The following is a 16,898-nucleotide window of genomic DNA, read 5'->3' as shown; positions in this document are numbered from 1 at the left end:
TCAACAATATGAAATATGGAAACATCAACTCATTCTCTTAAATTATAGTAACTGTGGTTGACATGGGTATTTTATTGTGTTTTACAGCATGCCTAAACTACTTTGTTATTATTATTATTATTATTATTATTATTATTATTATGTTATTATTTATATAGCGCCATCAAATTCCACAGTGCTTTACAATGGGTGGACGAACAGACATGTAGTTCTAACCAGACAAGTTGGACACACAGAAACAGAGGTGTTGAGGGCCCTGCTCAATGAGCTTACATGCTAGAGGGAGTGAGGAATCAGTCGGGAGCTATTAACAGTTTAATTGACATCTAAGTCTAGTAAGGATTTGCAAACTATAACATTTTAAATGAGAACCCTTTTTTCCAGGCTTCCTCTGAAAAGGAGAGAAGCAGTTGCATGTTCTAGGCTTGGTTGAAATAGGGCAAATGGGGGTGGAACAGGTGCTGCAAGTGTTTGCAGCAACAAGACATAACTTTTGGAAGTACTTAGATATTTAGACAAAGTTTCTTAAATATGGTATCACTCCTAAGACCATAGTCTTGGATGGTAAGAGTCTTTAAAAATAGTTTAACTGAACTTAATTATGAATTTACCACATCAGCAATGGAAAACAACAAGGATCATAACAGAATGACATACACAAATCAATACCAATCTCACCCCCTATACCAAGCTCAACAAATCCAAAATCATTCCACTGACCTTAGGTTTTGTTTGTAAATTTTATATAATTTGTCATTTGTAACTTATGTTCTATGATAATAACACGTGTACTGGCTGACATCTTTTTAGACATTTGCCCTTATTACGAACTGACATGTTGACACATAAGATTTACCTAACAATATTACGTATCAGCCCTGAGTGATACATAAATAACAAATAAATAAATAAATGAAAATATCACACACATGGGGGGCGGGACCTGACTGCTAAGATGGCCAGACGCATCTTCTGAGAGCTTCAGCACTGCTGAGCTTAATTTGGGCTAAAACGGCTTAAACTAATGATATTTAAAGTCTGGAAAAAACGAGCATTGCAGCTGGGCCGAGTGGGAATCTGTGGATCCATGATTTATATGATTTATCTATGATAACCGACGGTCCACTCCCGAGGCCTAGCATGGTGGGCAACTTGGAGGCTGGGGAAGGTGGACAGGGGTCCACAGGGTCCCCACCAACCAGCAAGTATCTTGGTGACCTGCAATACCCCCGTTTGGACTGGCGGGGGATATTCCGGTCCCCACTGGGAAAACCTACCTACTGGTAACATATGACCCCCACACAGAGCCAAGGCCTGAATGGCAATCCTAAAATGGCCGCCACGCCACAACCTCCATATATGTTCCTATGGATGGATGCAGCCAACCTTCCAAAGACACGCGTCAGGAGAGCAGCACCACATGGAGCTGAAGGGGTACCCCCTCAAATTTAAAGGAACGGATGTGTCTCTGGATTGCTGGCCTTCCACTCATGGGCATCAGCTGAACAAGCCTGTGACAGCCCACCAGACCCCCCAGGCTCTGGCCCGTATATAACTATAGGCGACCTGGGGCAGACACACAGAATGATTCTAAGCAGAGACCTGCGCTCCCACTCTGTACCTTGAGCTTAAATTAGCCTCAAGTCCCTTACAGGTCATAATGCTGGTATAACCCCAGGGGCACTATACTTTATTGTATAACTCCAGTGGCATACCTCTCTGCATGAACACCTAGCATGTTCTGTCATAATATCATAGATAATTAGCCTCTAGCCTCTAACATGCCCTCTCTTAAACCTTGGCATTTCTGGGTTACTTTTTCCCCATTAGCTTAGCTTTTTTTAATTCCATGACCTCCTGATACAAGGCTGGGTGGCTGCATGTAACATATTCAGCCTCACCTTGCGGCATACCTGACTCCTGCAACATGTTGATGGATGTCGACCGCTGTGGATCCACAACAAATTATAGCCCCACATCCACACACATTGATGATAACTTCAGCGTGTGCGTGACATCAAGCAGGAGATGCGCGCACACATTCTGGGGTCAAAGGCCAATTAGAGCTAAAATAGGCTTATTTAAACTTTGCTAAAATGGGCGTATTTAAAAGTGTCTTTCTGAGCATTTACTTCTGGTTATTGACTTTGGCTTCGCATTGACTTCCCTGTATTCTGGTATCCCTGACTTTTGGCTTTCCCTAATCGTTGTGTCTCTTTCTGTATCCCCGACCTCGGCTACTATTCTGACTATTCTCTGGTACGTTTAGTCCGGCCATTCTAAGGCCTGGTAAGATGTTATCTTTTAGTCCTAGGTGTGCCACAATTCTACGTGCTGGATCAACTAGTAATCCTGACATTATGATAGGGCCATAGATCCTATAGATTTGTGTCAGCACATAGCAGCTTGTGAGAGAAAGCTAGAGGAGAATGATCACCATATGGATCAGTTTGCCCAGGCTTTCAGTACTCTTCTTACCCAAACAGCGCACCTAAACCCTGAGGCTAAAAAGAGCAAAGGGGAAGAAAAAGGCGTGAGAAAATTGAGCCAACTGTTAACTAACTCCTAATGGAGGGTAACCCCTAAAGTTTGAATACATAAGAAAGAGAGAAGCTGGAGCTAATAGGGGTGACATGTTTGGATAGGGTGGAATACCTAGAAAAAGTAATATACAGATAATTTTAAAACGTCACTTTTAATATTGTCTCTTTAAAACTAATATCAAAAGAAAATTTTAAATACAATTGTTAATCAGTCATAATATCAGACTGAAAAGTGTAACTCAATCTGTCCACAATGTCTCCTCTGCCCAATGTACCTCCATCTATAGTACACAAGGCACCTACTATATCCCTATCTCCGCCCCCACATTTTGATTGGAATACTCAAGAATGCCGGGGATTCCTGAACCAAATTGAGTATCATTTTGAGGCCTCACCAGGATCTTTTCCCTTGGATAGAGCTAAGATTGGTTATCTAATGAACCAACTTAAAGTTAAGGCCTTAGCTTGGGCCAATCCGTTGTGGGAGAGTAATAGAAGCATTGCACACAATTACCAGGAATTCCATGCGGAATTCAAATTAATGTTTTCACCATTAGGCAGAGAGGATGATGCCTCCAATTCCCTAATGCATATCAAACAATAGATAATGCCATATGTGGCGGAACAGACCTCGCCACGTGTTCTTGGAGGGGGCTGCTTGCCCGCCTCCTACCTTCTGACTATGGCCCTGGGATATATGGCATTTGAAAACACTATTTGTGCCCTGTGACAAAACTGGAGATTGTGCACAAATATGACTATTGTCCATATTTTTTATGATTCCCTTCGTTTGCACTGTTCCCCATGTGTTTCATCTGTTGGTTCGGCTGGATAGACTACCAGACAAACTGTGGAGTTACTGGGTGGCCACCATTTCATGTATCAGAGGCACATGGTGAGAACAATGGATGAAGCACGTGGTGAGAACAATGGATGGCGGCCATTTTAACTCAGATAATGTTTTGACTTTCTACACGGTGCCATCTCGCCGGTATTTGGTGCACAAAGACATCGTTCAGAAGTTTTAAACTACAGAACAGGGGACACATTTAACAGTAATTATTTTTCATACAGCCTGTATATGTTCTGCGGAATCTGCATTAAACCATATCTTCCAAACTACTGATGGATCTGGGTGAATTTTGGATATGTGGTTCACCCAGATCCCCCGGTTCCGAGGATATATTTTTTTATGGGGTTATTGCATGTTTTGGGGTTCCTGTGATATGTTTTATAATACTGTATTTTCCTGCCTGTGATAATTAAGTTAGTCTATTGTGTTGAGATTATTGTATCACAGGCAGAGGGGAGGATTTCTGATGTAATGAATTGGAGTGTTATCTGTGTTGTAATTGGTTGTTCTTCAAAACCCTGTGGGCAGTACTATGTTTGTAGAATGTGAATAAAAGAGGCTGTATGTGCCAGTACAGACATGTATTCTTTACCCTTCAAAATGTAGCCTTGTCTTGTTATTGGAGGGAACTGCTATAATCACACTGGGGATTGCTATGCTCTGCATACTCCCTTGAGCTTTAATCACTTAGCTCTTCTAAGAGCTTGTTCCTGATACGCTCTCCTGGAGGAGAGGTCTTCCCCACACGGTCCTGGAGGACAGAAGCTTATCCAGGGTGGACAGAAGACAGCGAGACTCCAGTTAAGCTACCGCGGTTGTGGAGTCTGCGGTGGTTGTGGTGTCTGGTGCGGTGCTTGCGATCCTCGGCGCAGGCTAGGAAGCGTCCATCAACGGAAGGTACTCAGTCGGAGTACGGGGAGTTCCGTTACAGTGGTGGAAGCGGTGGGATGGCTTCCCTAGTGCGAGGAGTAGCATCCTGGGAACACCAAGCAAGCCTGGAGTATTGGTACAGTCACGTACGGTTTGACCCTTTACTGAAGAGGCTGTTGGCTCTCTATGGACCCAACCCAACAGAGCAATGTATACAGAAACTGAGGAGAGTCGTGGCCGAGGAGATGCAGAAGGAAGCAGAATGGCAGGCAGGGATGGCAAAGTATTCTGTCCCTGCGCCCCAACAACAGCGTATCCTTCAGGGAGAGGAGACAACAGTCTCTCTCCCCAGCAGAAGTGTGTTCTGCAGGGAGAGGAGGCAGCCGGCCTCTCTCCCCAGTGGCAGTGTTCCCTACAGGGAGTGGAGGTAACCGGCCTCTCTCCCCAGCAGCAGTGTGTCCTGCAGGGAGAGGAGGCAGCCAGCCTCTCTCCCCAGCGGCAGTGTTCCCTACAGGGAGTGGAGATAAACCGCCTCACTCCCCAGTGGAAGAGTGAGTTCCAGGGAGAGGAGACAACCGGTCTTTCTCCCCAGCAGCAGTGTGTTCTGCAGGGAGAGGAGGCAGCCAGCCTCTCTCCCCAGCAGCAGTGTGTTTTTCAGGGAGAGTAGGCCAGCACCCTCTCTCCCCAGCTGCAGCCTAGCCCACTAATAACAAAAATAGATTCCTCCTTGAGATTTCGGCCAAATGTGATAAGAAGGACTTTTCATGCAAAGCCCTGATAGACTCAGGTGCAGCAGGAAACTTCATTGATATACATTTTGTCAAAAAACATTCCATACCTATCAAGGAGAGATTGTCACCTCTAGCTGTTGAAGCTATTGACTGAAGACCTCTCTCTCAACCCTTAATTACCCATGAAACCATGTCCATTAACATGTCCATTGGTGCTCTACACAAGGAAGACATTACCTTCCAAATAATTTCTCCTCCGTCTTGTCCCATCATATTAGGATTCCATTGGCTTATTAAGCACAATTCTCATATCGACTAGGCAAAAGGGGAGATATTGGAATGAGGCATGGACTGTATTGAGAGATGTATGTTGCACATTACTACGGGAGTGGACATCATTACATTAACCAACTACTATGCCTCAGAACCAACAGGTTCCCATACAGTATTGGGAGGTAAAATGGCCACTATAGTGCCAGAATAACATACTCGTTTTCCTGCCACTATAGGGTCTCTAGGTCCCCCCCACCCTTAGGCTCCTCCTCCCGCTGGGCTCTAGGGTGAGGAAAGGGGTTAAGCACATACCTTTTCTCCACCGCCGGGCTCTCTCGCTGCTGGGGCCTCTGCGCCTCCTTTCCCCGTCATGGGCTGAATGCAAGAGCAGCGCGCGCATTCAGACAGTCCATAGGAAAGCATTCTCAATGCTTTCCTATGGACGCTGGCATCTTCTCACTGTGAAAATCACAGTGAGAAGCACGGAAGCGCCTCTTGTGGCTGTCAATGAGACAGCCACTAGAGGCTGGGTTAACCCATAGGTAAACATAGCAGTTTCTCTGAAACTACTATGTTTACAGCAGAAATGGTTAATCCTAGATGAAGTGGTCTGGGTGCCTATAGTGGTCCTTTAAGGAGGTATTCAGTAAAAGTCAGCCCAATATTCTACCTCCTCACAGGTCATACGACTGTTCCATAAATCTGTTACCTGGCGCTATGCCACCAAAGGGAGCAGTGAATGCCGTATCGCCACAGGAGAGTAAAATAATTGAAGAATACATCAAAGACTCCCTAAGTAAGGGCCACCAATGTAAATCATCCTCGCCTGCTGGTGCAGGCTTCTTTTTTGTAGAAAAAAAAGGAGAGTTACATCCGTGCATTGAATACAGGGCACTAAACAACATCACTATTAAAAATGCCTATCCAATTCCACTTATTTACAAATTGTTTGACAGGCTCCAGGGTGCTAAAATCTTTACTAAACTTGACCACAGGAGTGCATACAATTTGGTAAGGATTAAGGAAAACCATGAGTTGAAAACGGCATTTAACATTAGAAGTGGGCACTATGAGTCCCTTGTTATGCCCTTCGGGTTATGCAATGCGCCGGCTGTGTTTCTGGGACTATATTTATTCATTTGTCCTGGTATACCTGGATGATATCCTTGTTTATTCTCATGACCTTTAGACTCACCACAAACAGGTCAAACAAGTATTGCAAACTTTACTTAGCAATCAATTTTATTGCAAACTGGAAAAGTGAATTTTTGATCAGACTCAAGTACAATTTCTGGGGTATAACGTTTCTGCTTCTGGTTTTCAGATGGACCATCATAAATTAGAGGCTGTTCTACATTGGCCATTGCCCAGTGGACTAAAAAACATTCAAAGGTTCATTGGGTTTGCCAATTACTACAGAAAATGTATTAAAGGGTTCTGTTCTGTGATAGCCCCCATCACCAAGGGGGCTAACAGTACGGTATGGTTTAAGGACGCTAAAGAGGCTTTTGAACGTCTCAATCTAAGGTTTGCTTCTGCTGATATACTGATTCATCCTAGCATCAGCAAACCCTTCATAGTGGAAGTTGATGCCTCCGAAACTGGGGTAGGGGCTGTTCTCTCTCAGAGGGAGCATCAGGACACCCCTTTGCATCCATGTGGGCACTTCTCTAGAAAGTTGTCCCCCACTGAGCTTAATTATGATATTTGTAATAGAGAATTGTTGGCCATTATATTAGCCATATTAGTCATATTAGCGCTTAAAGAGTGGCGACATATTTTGGAGGGTACCAAAAATCCCCTTTTGATCATTACTGACCATAAGAATTTAGCATGTATAGGGGACGCTACGCGACTGTCTTCTAAATAGGCTAGATGGTCTTTGTTCTTATCTCGCTTCAACTTTCTTATAAATTACAGACCTGGTCCCAAAAACGTGACGGTGGACGCCTTGTCTAGACAGTTTGATACTGAATCAGTGCAGGAAAAAGAGACGTCCCCTATTGTTCCACCTGAGTATATCATTGCTTCCATTGTCCTCTCATTATCTTCACCCCTGCTTGGCGCCATCATGGAGGCTCAGCCTCAGGGGCCATGCAATAAACCGCTAGATACATTTTTTGTTCCATTGAGTGGAAGAGAGAATGTCATGAGGGTGTTCCACAACAATGTGACTGCTGGACACCCAGGCATTAATAAATAAATATCCACGATCGTGAGATCATTTTGGTGGGATTCTCTCAGGTGAGAGGGTGTGGTTATCATCGTGCAACGTTAAACTAAAAGTTCCTAGCATGAAGTTTGACCCCAGATTCCTTGGTCCATTCCGTATCGTTAGAAGAATTAATCCCGTCTCCTATTCTCTGGCGCTTCCTGCCTTCTTGCGTATTCCTAACACCTTTCTTGTTTTCCTGCTCAAACCTCTTATCTGCAATAGTTATACTGTCCCAAATGTCCCCCCCTCATTAGTTGTTTCTGGACAGGAGGAGTATGAAGTCTCTTCCATAATTGATTCCAGATTTTCTTGTGGTTATTTGCAGTATTTGGTTGATTGGAGGGGATATGGGCCTGCGTAGCGTTCTTGGGTTCCGGCCTCTGACATTCATGCTGGCCGCAAGATTCAATCTTTCCACACCAAGTTTCCTCTCAAGCCTGGTCCAGCCTCACCTTGCAGCATTTGCGCCCAGTGGCCCTGCGTCTGTGTACCTGACTCCTGCAACATGTTGATGGACGCCGGCCACTGCGGATCCATGGCAAATTACAGCCCCACGTCCGCCCGCGTTGATGACGATGTCAGCTCGCGTGATGTCACGCAGGAGACGCACGCACGTTCTGGGGTCAAAGGCCGATTTTCGGTCATTCAGAGCTAAAATAGGCTTATTGAAACCTCTTATGCCTTTTCATCATTGCCCTGTCGTGGTTTCCGTCGTAGTTGTTCGAGAGTGTGTTTCTGAGCGTTTACTTCTGGTTATTGACTTTGGCTTCTGTATTCTGGTATCCCTGACTTCTGGCTTTCCCTAATCATTGTGTCCTTTACCCCGACCTCGGCTAGTATTCTGACTATTCTCTGGTACGTTTAGTCCGGCCATTCTAAGGCCCAGTAAAGGGTTACCTTTTAGTCCTAGGTGTGACACAATTCTACGTGCTGGATCAACTAGTAATCCTGACACAGCAGAAGTGATATATGTTAGACAACAGGTCTCCCAGAAAGTGATAATACCTTTTCCAACCTTATGCAATCAGTATAAACTGCAAAGTAAAGGAATATTTACCTACCTACCTAATCATATTTTACTATCACATCAGGTATTTTATCCACAATCCATAAATTTGTTTTCTTTTAAAGGACCACTATAGGCACCCAGACCACTTCAGCTTACTTACGGGCTGAATAAGCAAGGTTTAAGTTTATGTGGGCAGCGAAACAACAAAAACTTCAGTTTTCATAGAAACGTAGGCTTATTTAGAAAGGTAAAGTATAATAAAAGTTGCCTAACTGACACTGGACGTCCTCACGCTCATAGGGCATGTGTGGCAAAAAACTGTGCGGCCAATCAGCATTTCCATAGGAGGCATTAAGCGCCTCCATTCAGACCCAATCTAAAACACTGCCCACAAATCCAATACACTGCCCCCTCCCCCCATTCTAATACATTGCCCACAAATCTAATACAGTGCCCCCCACCCTCCACTCTAATACACTGCCCCTCCACCCATTATAATACACTACCCCTTCATGTAATACACTGCCCCTCCTCCCAGCACTCTAATTTAATTCACTGCCTCCCCCTCCCACCACTCGAATAAACTGCCCCCCTCACCCCAATTTAATTAATTGGCCCCCTCTATGGCAAAATTGACTTCGCCACTTGTTTGCCAGCCTCCTGCCCTGTGACTATGGCCCCTGTGATAAACATTATTTAAAAATACTGTTTGTGCCCTTTTAGAGTACAGTAGCACTTCAAACTCCTGAACAGTAGAAGTGAATCGAAGTGGCCACCATTCCACATTCGATCATGTGGCGGCGGCCATCTTGTTTAGTCGAACGCATTCTGCTGTGTTTTGTCGTCGAGTTAATGTAACTCAAATCGGAAACGCAATGGCACGAACACTGCTGAGCAGTTACCTTCCATGAAACTTTGGCTATTCGAATGGGAGTTGAACGGCATTCGATTGGCAGAAGTCCACAAACAAGGGACACATACTGACCATGTTCATCAACTGTTACGTTCGGTAATTCGAACGGTACTTAGACTTTTTGAAATAGACCGGGACGCACAGCCTGATTCTCTGGAATTCTTTTGGGCATAAAACCATGCGTGCGTGCGTGCGTTCAAAAAGAGACTTCCCAGAACTTCATGAACCCCTGCTTTGAGCTGGGTGATTTTTGGATATGTTGTTCACCCAGATCAGGGCTATCAAGCTATCAGGTGATGTGACTGATTATTAGGCTATGTTTTGTTTTGGAGTACTTATGATACTTTATAAAAATGTGTGTTTTTTCTACCTGGAGATAATTGAGTTACATACGGGACTTGACTCAATTATCTCCCAGGATGAGGGTAGAGATTGTGTGTAATGTGTGGGAGTGTCGTACATTTAATTACTGTTCTGATTGGTTTGTAAGCTTTGTATCCCTGTGCCCCACAAGGTCCATGTGGGTATCACCCTTGTTGGGAAACTTGCCTAAAAGGCCAGTGTGGCTCCATTAAAGGTTCCTGCTTACCCTCAACATAGAGTCCCATCTCATGTGTGGGGGGAAACGGCTGTATCTACCCTGGGGATTGCTATATCACAATACTTCCCTGGGATTATATTCACTAGCTCTTTTAAGAGTTGTTCCTGCTATGCTCTCTGGAAACTGGATCCTGGTCTTAGGTCCAGGGTGGAGGACAGTGAGTTCCCAGCCAAGCTGTAATGCTGGACGTGGGGACCACAGTGCTGATGGTGTCGGGTGGAGTGCTTGTAGTCCTCGGTGAGCACTAGGAGCATCGACTGATGGAGGCACCCAGTCGGGGGGTGCCAGGCAGGCCGTCACACCCTCCATCCCCCAAATAAATACAGTGCCCCCTCCCTAAAATGAATACATTGCTTACACCCTCCCCTATTTAATACACTGCCCCCTCCCTCCCTGATATTAATACACTGCCCCCCCCCCTCCTCAATTTAGCACACTACCCTCTTCCACTACCTTAAGATGAGCCACCCGTCCTCCAGTTCCAGCCCTGCTCTTCTCTGCTAAAGCAGGCCAGACACTCCTCTGGCACTGCGGGTAGGAGGGAAGGAGGAGTGGGAGAATGAGCTCAGCTGTGGGAGGGTAGACAAGAATAAGACAGGAAATATCATTCCTGTCTTATGGCTGGTCACAGCCACAACACAAAGTGGCCCATGGGCAGGTGGGCCGCAAATATATCCATTGTGGGCCACATGTGGAGTTTGACATCCTTGCTCAACAGCACCACCGATATCTGGTTTGGTCCTCTCTCTAATGCAAAATCATGAAGAAATGGCTCACAAGACAAGTTTACATATATTTGGCAGTCTTGGGATGACTATTTCACCTTGGCATTTAGCTGTGCCCAGACTTTGCTTGCACCACTCACATGTATCCCTAATCTACACCAGCTAATTTCCTTAATCTGTCTTCTGTTTACTTCTCTCCTTCCCCAGTACAATCAATAAACTGTATTGGATTTCGACACTTAATAGATAGGTATTTCATAATGTAAAAATTAAATAATATACCTACCTCTGAGTTCATTGAAAATATGCAATGGCGTTGTGCAATAATCTACAACTGTAATCAGATACAGAGCCCATGGCTTTTCCTTTGAAACCCAATAAAATCTCAATTTTGAAAAGATAACCAACTGAGAAAAAACTGTGAGTAAGGTAGGCCTGTCTGTATTAATAGTTATAGTGGCTCTCGAGAGTGGTCACTAAGAATATTCCATAAAGATAAACGTTGAAATATTCCTGTTGGCAGTGTTGGAATGCCATTGTCAAATCCCAATGCATTCTTAAGAGATCTTGAGACAAAGCCATTCACCATTAACATTTGTCAATTCTCACAGGCATCACTAGCGACAGCTGTGGAAAAGAAGCATCATGTCCTTTGAACTATGGAGGTAAACACTCTAGGAAGATCATCTTTAGACCTCTGTGTTGTACTCAAGAGCATGTGTGAGACAGCTTCTGGTAAATGATTTAGTAAGACTTTAAAAAAAAGAATGTGGTGGAATCGGAAAAGGAAAGCTTCAGGATTCAAGAGAGCTGCAGATTATCTACCTTTAGATTCACTTCCTGGATGCCATACAAACAACATGGATGTCACCTTTGCAAAGTAGGCAAACTGACAGTGTCATTTTAATACTACCATTTTTGGTATTAACTATCCTGGTCAGGGTTGTTTTATTTAGCTTTGGCACCATGGTAACCTAATACAATAATTAATAAGAGTGTATTTGCATACTAGGGTTAAAATGAATGTTAATGTCTGCCAAAAGGTATGAACAGACTTCATAATGTAGTATAGATAATGTTTTAACAATGTTCTCTAGTGTGAAATGATAATGCTTGGGGTGAGATTTAAACCAGATGCTAAAAATTTTAACATAATCCAAGTCATGCGTACACAGTACTTTGAGAGGTTTTACACAGTCCTTATTTATCTTGAAATATGTTGAATGTATTATTTCATTACATCATTAAGCTCAAGCCTGACCTTTAGTCTAAGTATTTCTTATTTTACTAAAATAATTTTCACAAAAATAAAACTATATAGTCAATTCCAACTTGACATACACAGATGGATATACAAATATCCAAAATGCAGTTGGATACAGACAGAAGAGATAACAACTGAGTAAAAAGTGCAAGTAATGTAGGTCTGTCTGTATTTATAGGTAGAGTGAATCTTGTCACCTTTAGTCACTAAGAATACTCCATAAAGATAAAGGTTGAAATATCCAGATTGATAGTGTTGAAATGTCATTGATTAAAATGAATAAAATAACAAAATGTTGGTTTTATAGAAAAACTTTAAAAAAAAGGACCAAATATTCCAGTTACATATAAGAAAACAATGCTGTAAACAAAAAAGACTTTAATAATAATAATAGTCTATAATTCTATCATATATACATTATATCCCATATGCACTCAGTTCTCTTATATTGTCACATTTCCATTGCCATATGCCTGCACACACTAATACACACGGAAACGTGCACACATATACACACTCTGATACACACAGACATATACACGCTCTGATACATGCATACACATAAACACAAACAGACTGATGCACAGAGACACACAATGACACACAAACACATTTACTGATACAGACACATAATCACAATTTGTTCATGTGTCTGGCATTGTATAACATGTACATGTCTGAGAGTGTGTCTGGAAGTGAGTATCTACAGTTGCAAGAAAAAATATGTGAACCCTTTGGAATGATATGGATTTCTGAACAAATTGGTCATAAAATGTGATCTGATCATCATCTAAGTCACAACAATAGACAATCATAGTCTGCTTAACCCCTTAAGGACTGAGCCAAATGTACACGTTGTGAACAAAGCAAAACGTAAACAAAACCTGGCATTTGCGCTATATGTCTGTCCAATCGTAATTCACCTCTTTCGTATTAAATGCACCCACCCTTATTATATATAATTTTATTCAGGGGAAACAGGGCTTTCATTTAATATCAAATATTTAGCTATGAAACATAGTTTAATATGAAAAAATAAGAAATAAGAAAAAATAAGAAATGTAATTTTTTTTTTAGTTCTACATGACATTTTAACTGTCAATGTCATAATACTGTTTGCTTTTACTGTAAAAAAATACACATATTTGTATTCAGCAAACTTCACTTTTACTGGCGATATCATCGTTGTAATACATGTTACTGTTTTGAAACACTAATATTTGTGTTCACCGAAGTCTCCCGAGTAAAACAGTACCCCCCATGTACAGGTTTTATGGTGTCTTGGAAAGTTATAGGGTTAAATATAGTGCTAGCAAATTAAATTCCCTATACTTTCGGCATGGGTTGTCAGCCAGGTCCCGCTAATTGTAATTAATTAAGATACCTAATTATGTAAAAATATTACATAAATATATGTAGAATTAATATATGTATATATATATATATATATATATATATATATATATATATATATAAATATATACACATATATATATATATAAAATTTGTTTAAAATATTTTTATTTATATATAGGTATATATATAGTGATATATATATACAGTTAGTCCCCCTGCTGGCAATGCAGCATGCAGCTAACCCGGCCATGTGATTGTGAGGTCCTCGCAAGGACCTCACTCTCACGTGACCGGAGGGGCTTAAGGAGGACAGATGTGCTGCGGGGGGCTCCCTGGAAAGTAAAAAAAAAAAACGGAGGGCGTACTATTACGCCCTGCGGCGTTTAGAGACGCTTAGAATAGGGCGTAATAGTACGCCCTCCGGTTTTAAGGGGTTAAACTAATAACACACAAAGAATGAAATGTTGTCATGTTTTTATTGAACACACCAGGTAAACATTCACAGTGCAGGTGGAAAAAGTATGTGAACCCCTAGACTAATGACATCTCCAAGAGCTAATTGGAGTGAGATGTCAGCCAACTGGAGTCTAATCAATGAGATGAGATTTGAGGTGTTGGTTACAGCTTCCCTGCCCTATAAAAAACACACACCAGTTCTGGGTTTGCTTTTCACAAGAAACATTGCCTGATGTGAATGATCAGTGATCTAACCAACTCTAACCCCTGTTACATTTCTTCACTGATTCATAGATATGCCCCTTCTCGGTCGCTTCGCTCTGCCGGTGACTTTCTCCTGTCCGCTGCTCGCACCCTTACTGCTAACTGCTGCTTGCAGGACTTCTCGCGGGTGGCTCCTTTCCTTTGGAACAGCGTGCCTACCGCCATCAGACTCTCCTCTAGTCTTCAATTGTTTAAGAAGTCCCTCCAAACACATCTGTTCAGAAATGCTTATGGACTCCCAGAGTAACTTATCTATACTTATTTATATCTGTCTCTTGCTCTCCTAAAGATCCACACTCCACTCTCACCTCCAGTTCTGCTACTTTTCCACCTTTTTTGGTGTCTGTCTCCCTTGCTGCTCTGTTGTGTATTTGTACCCAACCTACTCTAGTCTGTAAGTTCATATGAGCAGGGCCCTCATCTATCTATTGTTCCTGTGTCACTGTCTAATTGTCTCATTAATTGTAAATCCCTCCCCCCCCTTTCATAATATTGTAAAGAGCTGCAAAATTAGTTGGCGATATATAAATACCAATACTAATAATAATATGTGATCAATATAAACAATGACACTTTCTATACATACTTATATCATTTTGACATGATAACTTTGTCTCTAAGATAGCACAGGTAGAGATTCATAAAGTCTAAGACTAACAGGGTTATTTACTAAAATCTATTCAAAGTGAATTTCAAATTTTTGGCCAGAATTGCCGTAATAAAAGCAAACTAGAGAATTTTTCCAGTTTGCCTATTTTTTATTTAAATGTGAAATTAATTTTGAATTTACCTTGAATTTTCACTGTAGCAAATAATCACGTGAGTTATGGTACTAAACTATATTTTTTATTCCACAATGTTTTTGAGACTGTTATGATTTAAATGTGATATAAATATTCAGTGCACTCTACCTTTGGATATTGACATGTTTTTTCATTATAAACATAATTTTTTTTTTAAAGATTCTGGTATTTTGGGCACGGTTGAGGTAAACAGCAATACTAATTCATTATTCACATGGAATTGTTAACATGAATGCTTACCTCTTTGATGAATAGTTTCCAAATTGGAATAACTTCCACTTCAATTTTGTTTAATCCACAGATTTGCCTTCTGCACAAAAAAAATGTGATTCTTAATGCATCAATTTCAAGTCAGTGTGGTCACTCAAAATATTTTATCCTATTTAAGGGTTTCATGATCTTGCCACTGGTCTTTCAAATAAGTAAACAACAATTATTGAGGTAATCTAATAATAATTAAGAAACATGGGAGGGGTTAACACCTATGTTACAAAAAAGAAGGGAGGAGGAAAATAGAAAGAAGTTTCTTAGTGAGTGATCCCATAAAGAAGAATACTTGTTAAAAATGTAATATACTTTAACATATATATATATATATATATATATATATATATATATATATATATACACTGCTCAAAAAAATAAAGGGAACATTTAAACAACACAATGTAACTCCAAGTCAATCACACTTCTGTGAAATCAAACTGTCCACTTAGGAAGCAACACTGAGTGACAATCAATTCCACATGCTGTTGTGCAAATGGGATAGACAACAGGTGGAAATTATAGGCAATTAGCAAGACACCCCCAATAAAGGAGTGTGGAGGCAATGACCACAGACCACTTCTCAGTTCCTATGCTTCCTGACTGATGTTTTGGTCACTTTTGAATGCTGGCAGTGATTTCACTCTAGTGGTAGCATGAGACAGAGACTACAACCCACACAAGTGTCTCAGGTAGTGCAGCTCATCCAGGATGGCACATCAATGCGAGCTGTAGCAAGAAGGTTTGCTATGTCTGTCAGCGTAGTGTCCAGAGCATGGAGGTGCTACCAGGAGACAGGCCAGTACATCAGGAGATGTGGAGGAGGCCGTAGGAGGGCAGCAACCAAGCAGCAGGACCGCTACCTCTGCCTTTGTGCAAGGAGGAACAGGAGGAGCACTGCCAGAGCCCTGCAAAATGACCTCCAGCAGGCCACAAATGTGCATGTGTCTGCTCAAACGGTCAGAAACAGACTCCATGAGGGTGGTATGAGGGCCCGACGTCCACAGGTGGGGGTTGTGCTTACAGCCCAACACCGTGCAGGTCGTTTGGCATTTGCCAGAGAACACCAAGATTGGCAAATTCGCCACTGGCGCCCTGTGCTCTTCACAGATGAAAGCAGGTTCACACTGAGCACATATGACAGACGTGACAGAGTATGAAGACGCCAAGGAGAAGGTTCTGCTGCCTGCAACATCCTTCAGCATGACTGGTTTGGCAGTGGGTCAGTAATGCTGTGGGGTGCCATTTATTTGGGGGGCCGCATAGCCCTCCATGAGCTTGCCAGAGGTAGCCTTACTGCCATTAGGTACCGAGTTGAGATCCTCAGACCCCTTGTGAGACCATATGCTGGTGCGGTTGGCCCTGGGTTCCTCCTAATGCAAGACAATGCTAGAGCTCAAGTGTCAGCAGTTCCTGCAAGATGAAGGCATTGATGCTATGGACTGGCCTGCCCGTTCCCCACACCTGAATCCAATTGAGCACATCTGGGACATCATGTCTCGCTCCATTTACCAATGTCACGTTGCACCACAGACTGTCCAGGAGTTGGCAGATGCTTTAGTCCAGGTCTGGGAGGAGATCCCTCAGGAGACCATCTGCCACCTCATCAGGAGCATGCACAGGCATTGTAGGGAGGTCATACAGGCACGTGGAGGCCACACACACTACTGAGCCTCATTTTGACTTGTTTTAAGGACATTACATCAAAGTTGGATCAGACTGCAGTGTGTTTTTCCACTTTAATTTTGAGTGTGACTC

General features: G+C 42.4%; 1 protein-coding gene across 1 annotated transcript in view; it reads right to left on the bottom strand.

The window, feature by feature from the left end:
• The window catches only part of LOC134586877 (probable cation-transporting ATPase 13A5), a 145,596-nt gene that overhangs the window by 79,419 nt on the left and 49,279 nt on the right, over positions 1 to 16,898 (bottom strand). The window contains exon 6 of the mRNA XM_063442780.1: positions 15,117 to 15,186. Coding sequence (XP_063298850.1) covers positions 15,117 to 15,186 — 70 coding nt within the window. The remainder of the gene's footprint in view (positions 1 to 15,116; positions 15,187 to 16,898) is intronic.

The sequence above is a fragment of the Pelobates fuscus genome, chromosome 2 (assembly GCF_036172605.1).
Source record: "Pelobates fuscus isolate aPelFus1 chromosome 2, aPelFus1.pri, whole genome shotgun sequence".
In the NCBI taxonomy this organism is placed as follows: Eukaryota; Metazoa; Chordata; class Amphibia; order Anura; family Pelobatidae; genus Pelobates; species Pelobates fuscus.
Note: the sequence above shows the minus strand (reverse complement) of the source record. Positions and strands in the feature narration are given on the sequence as shown.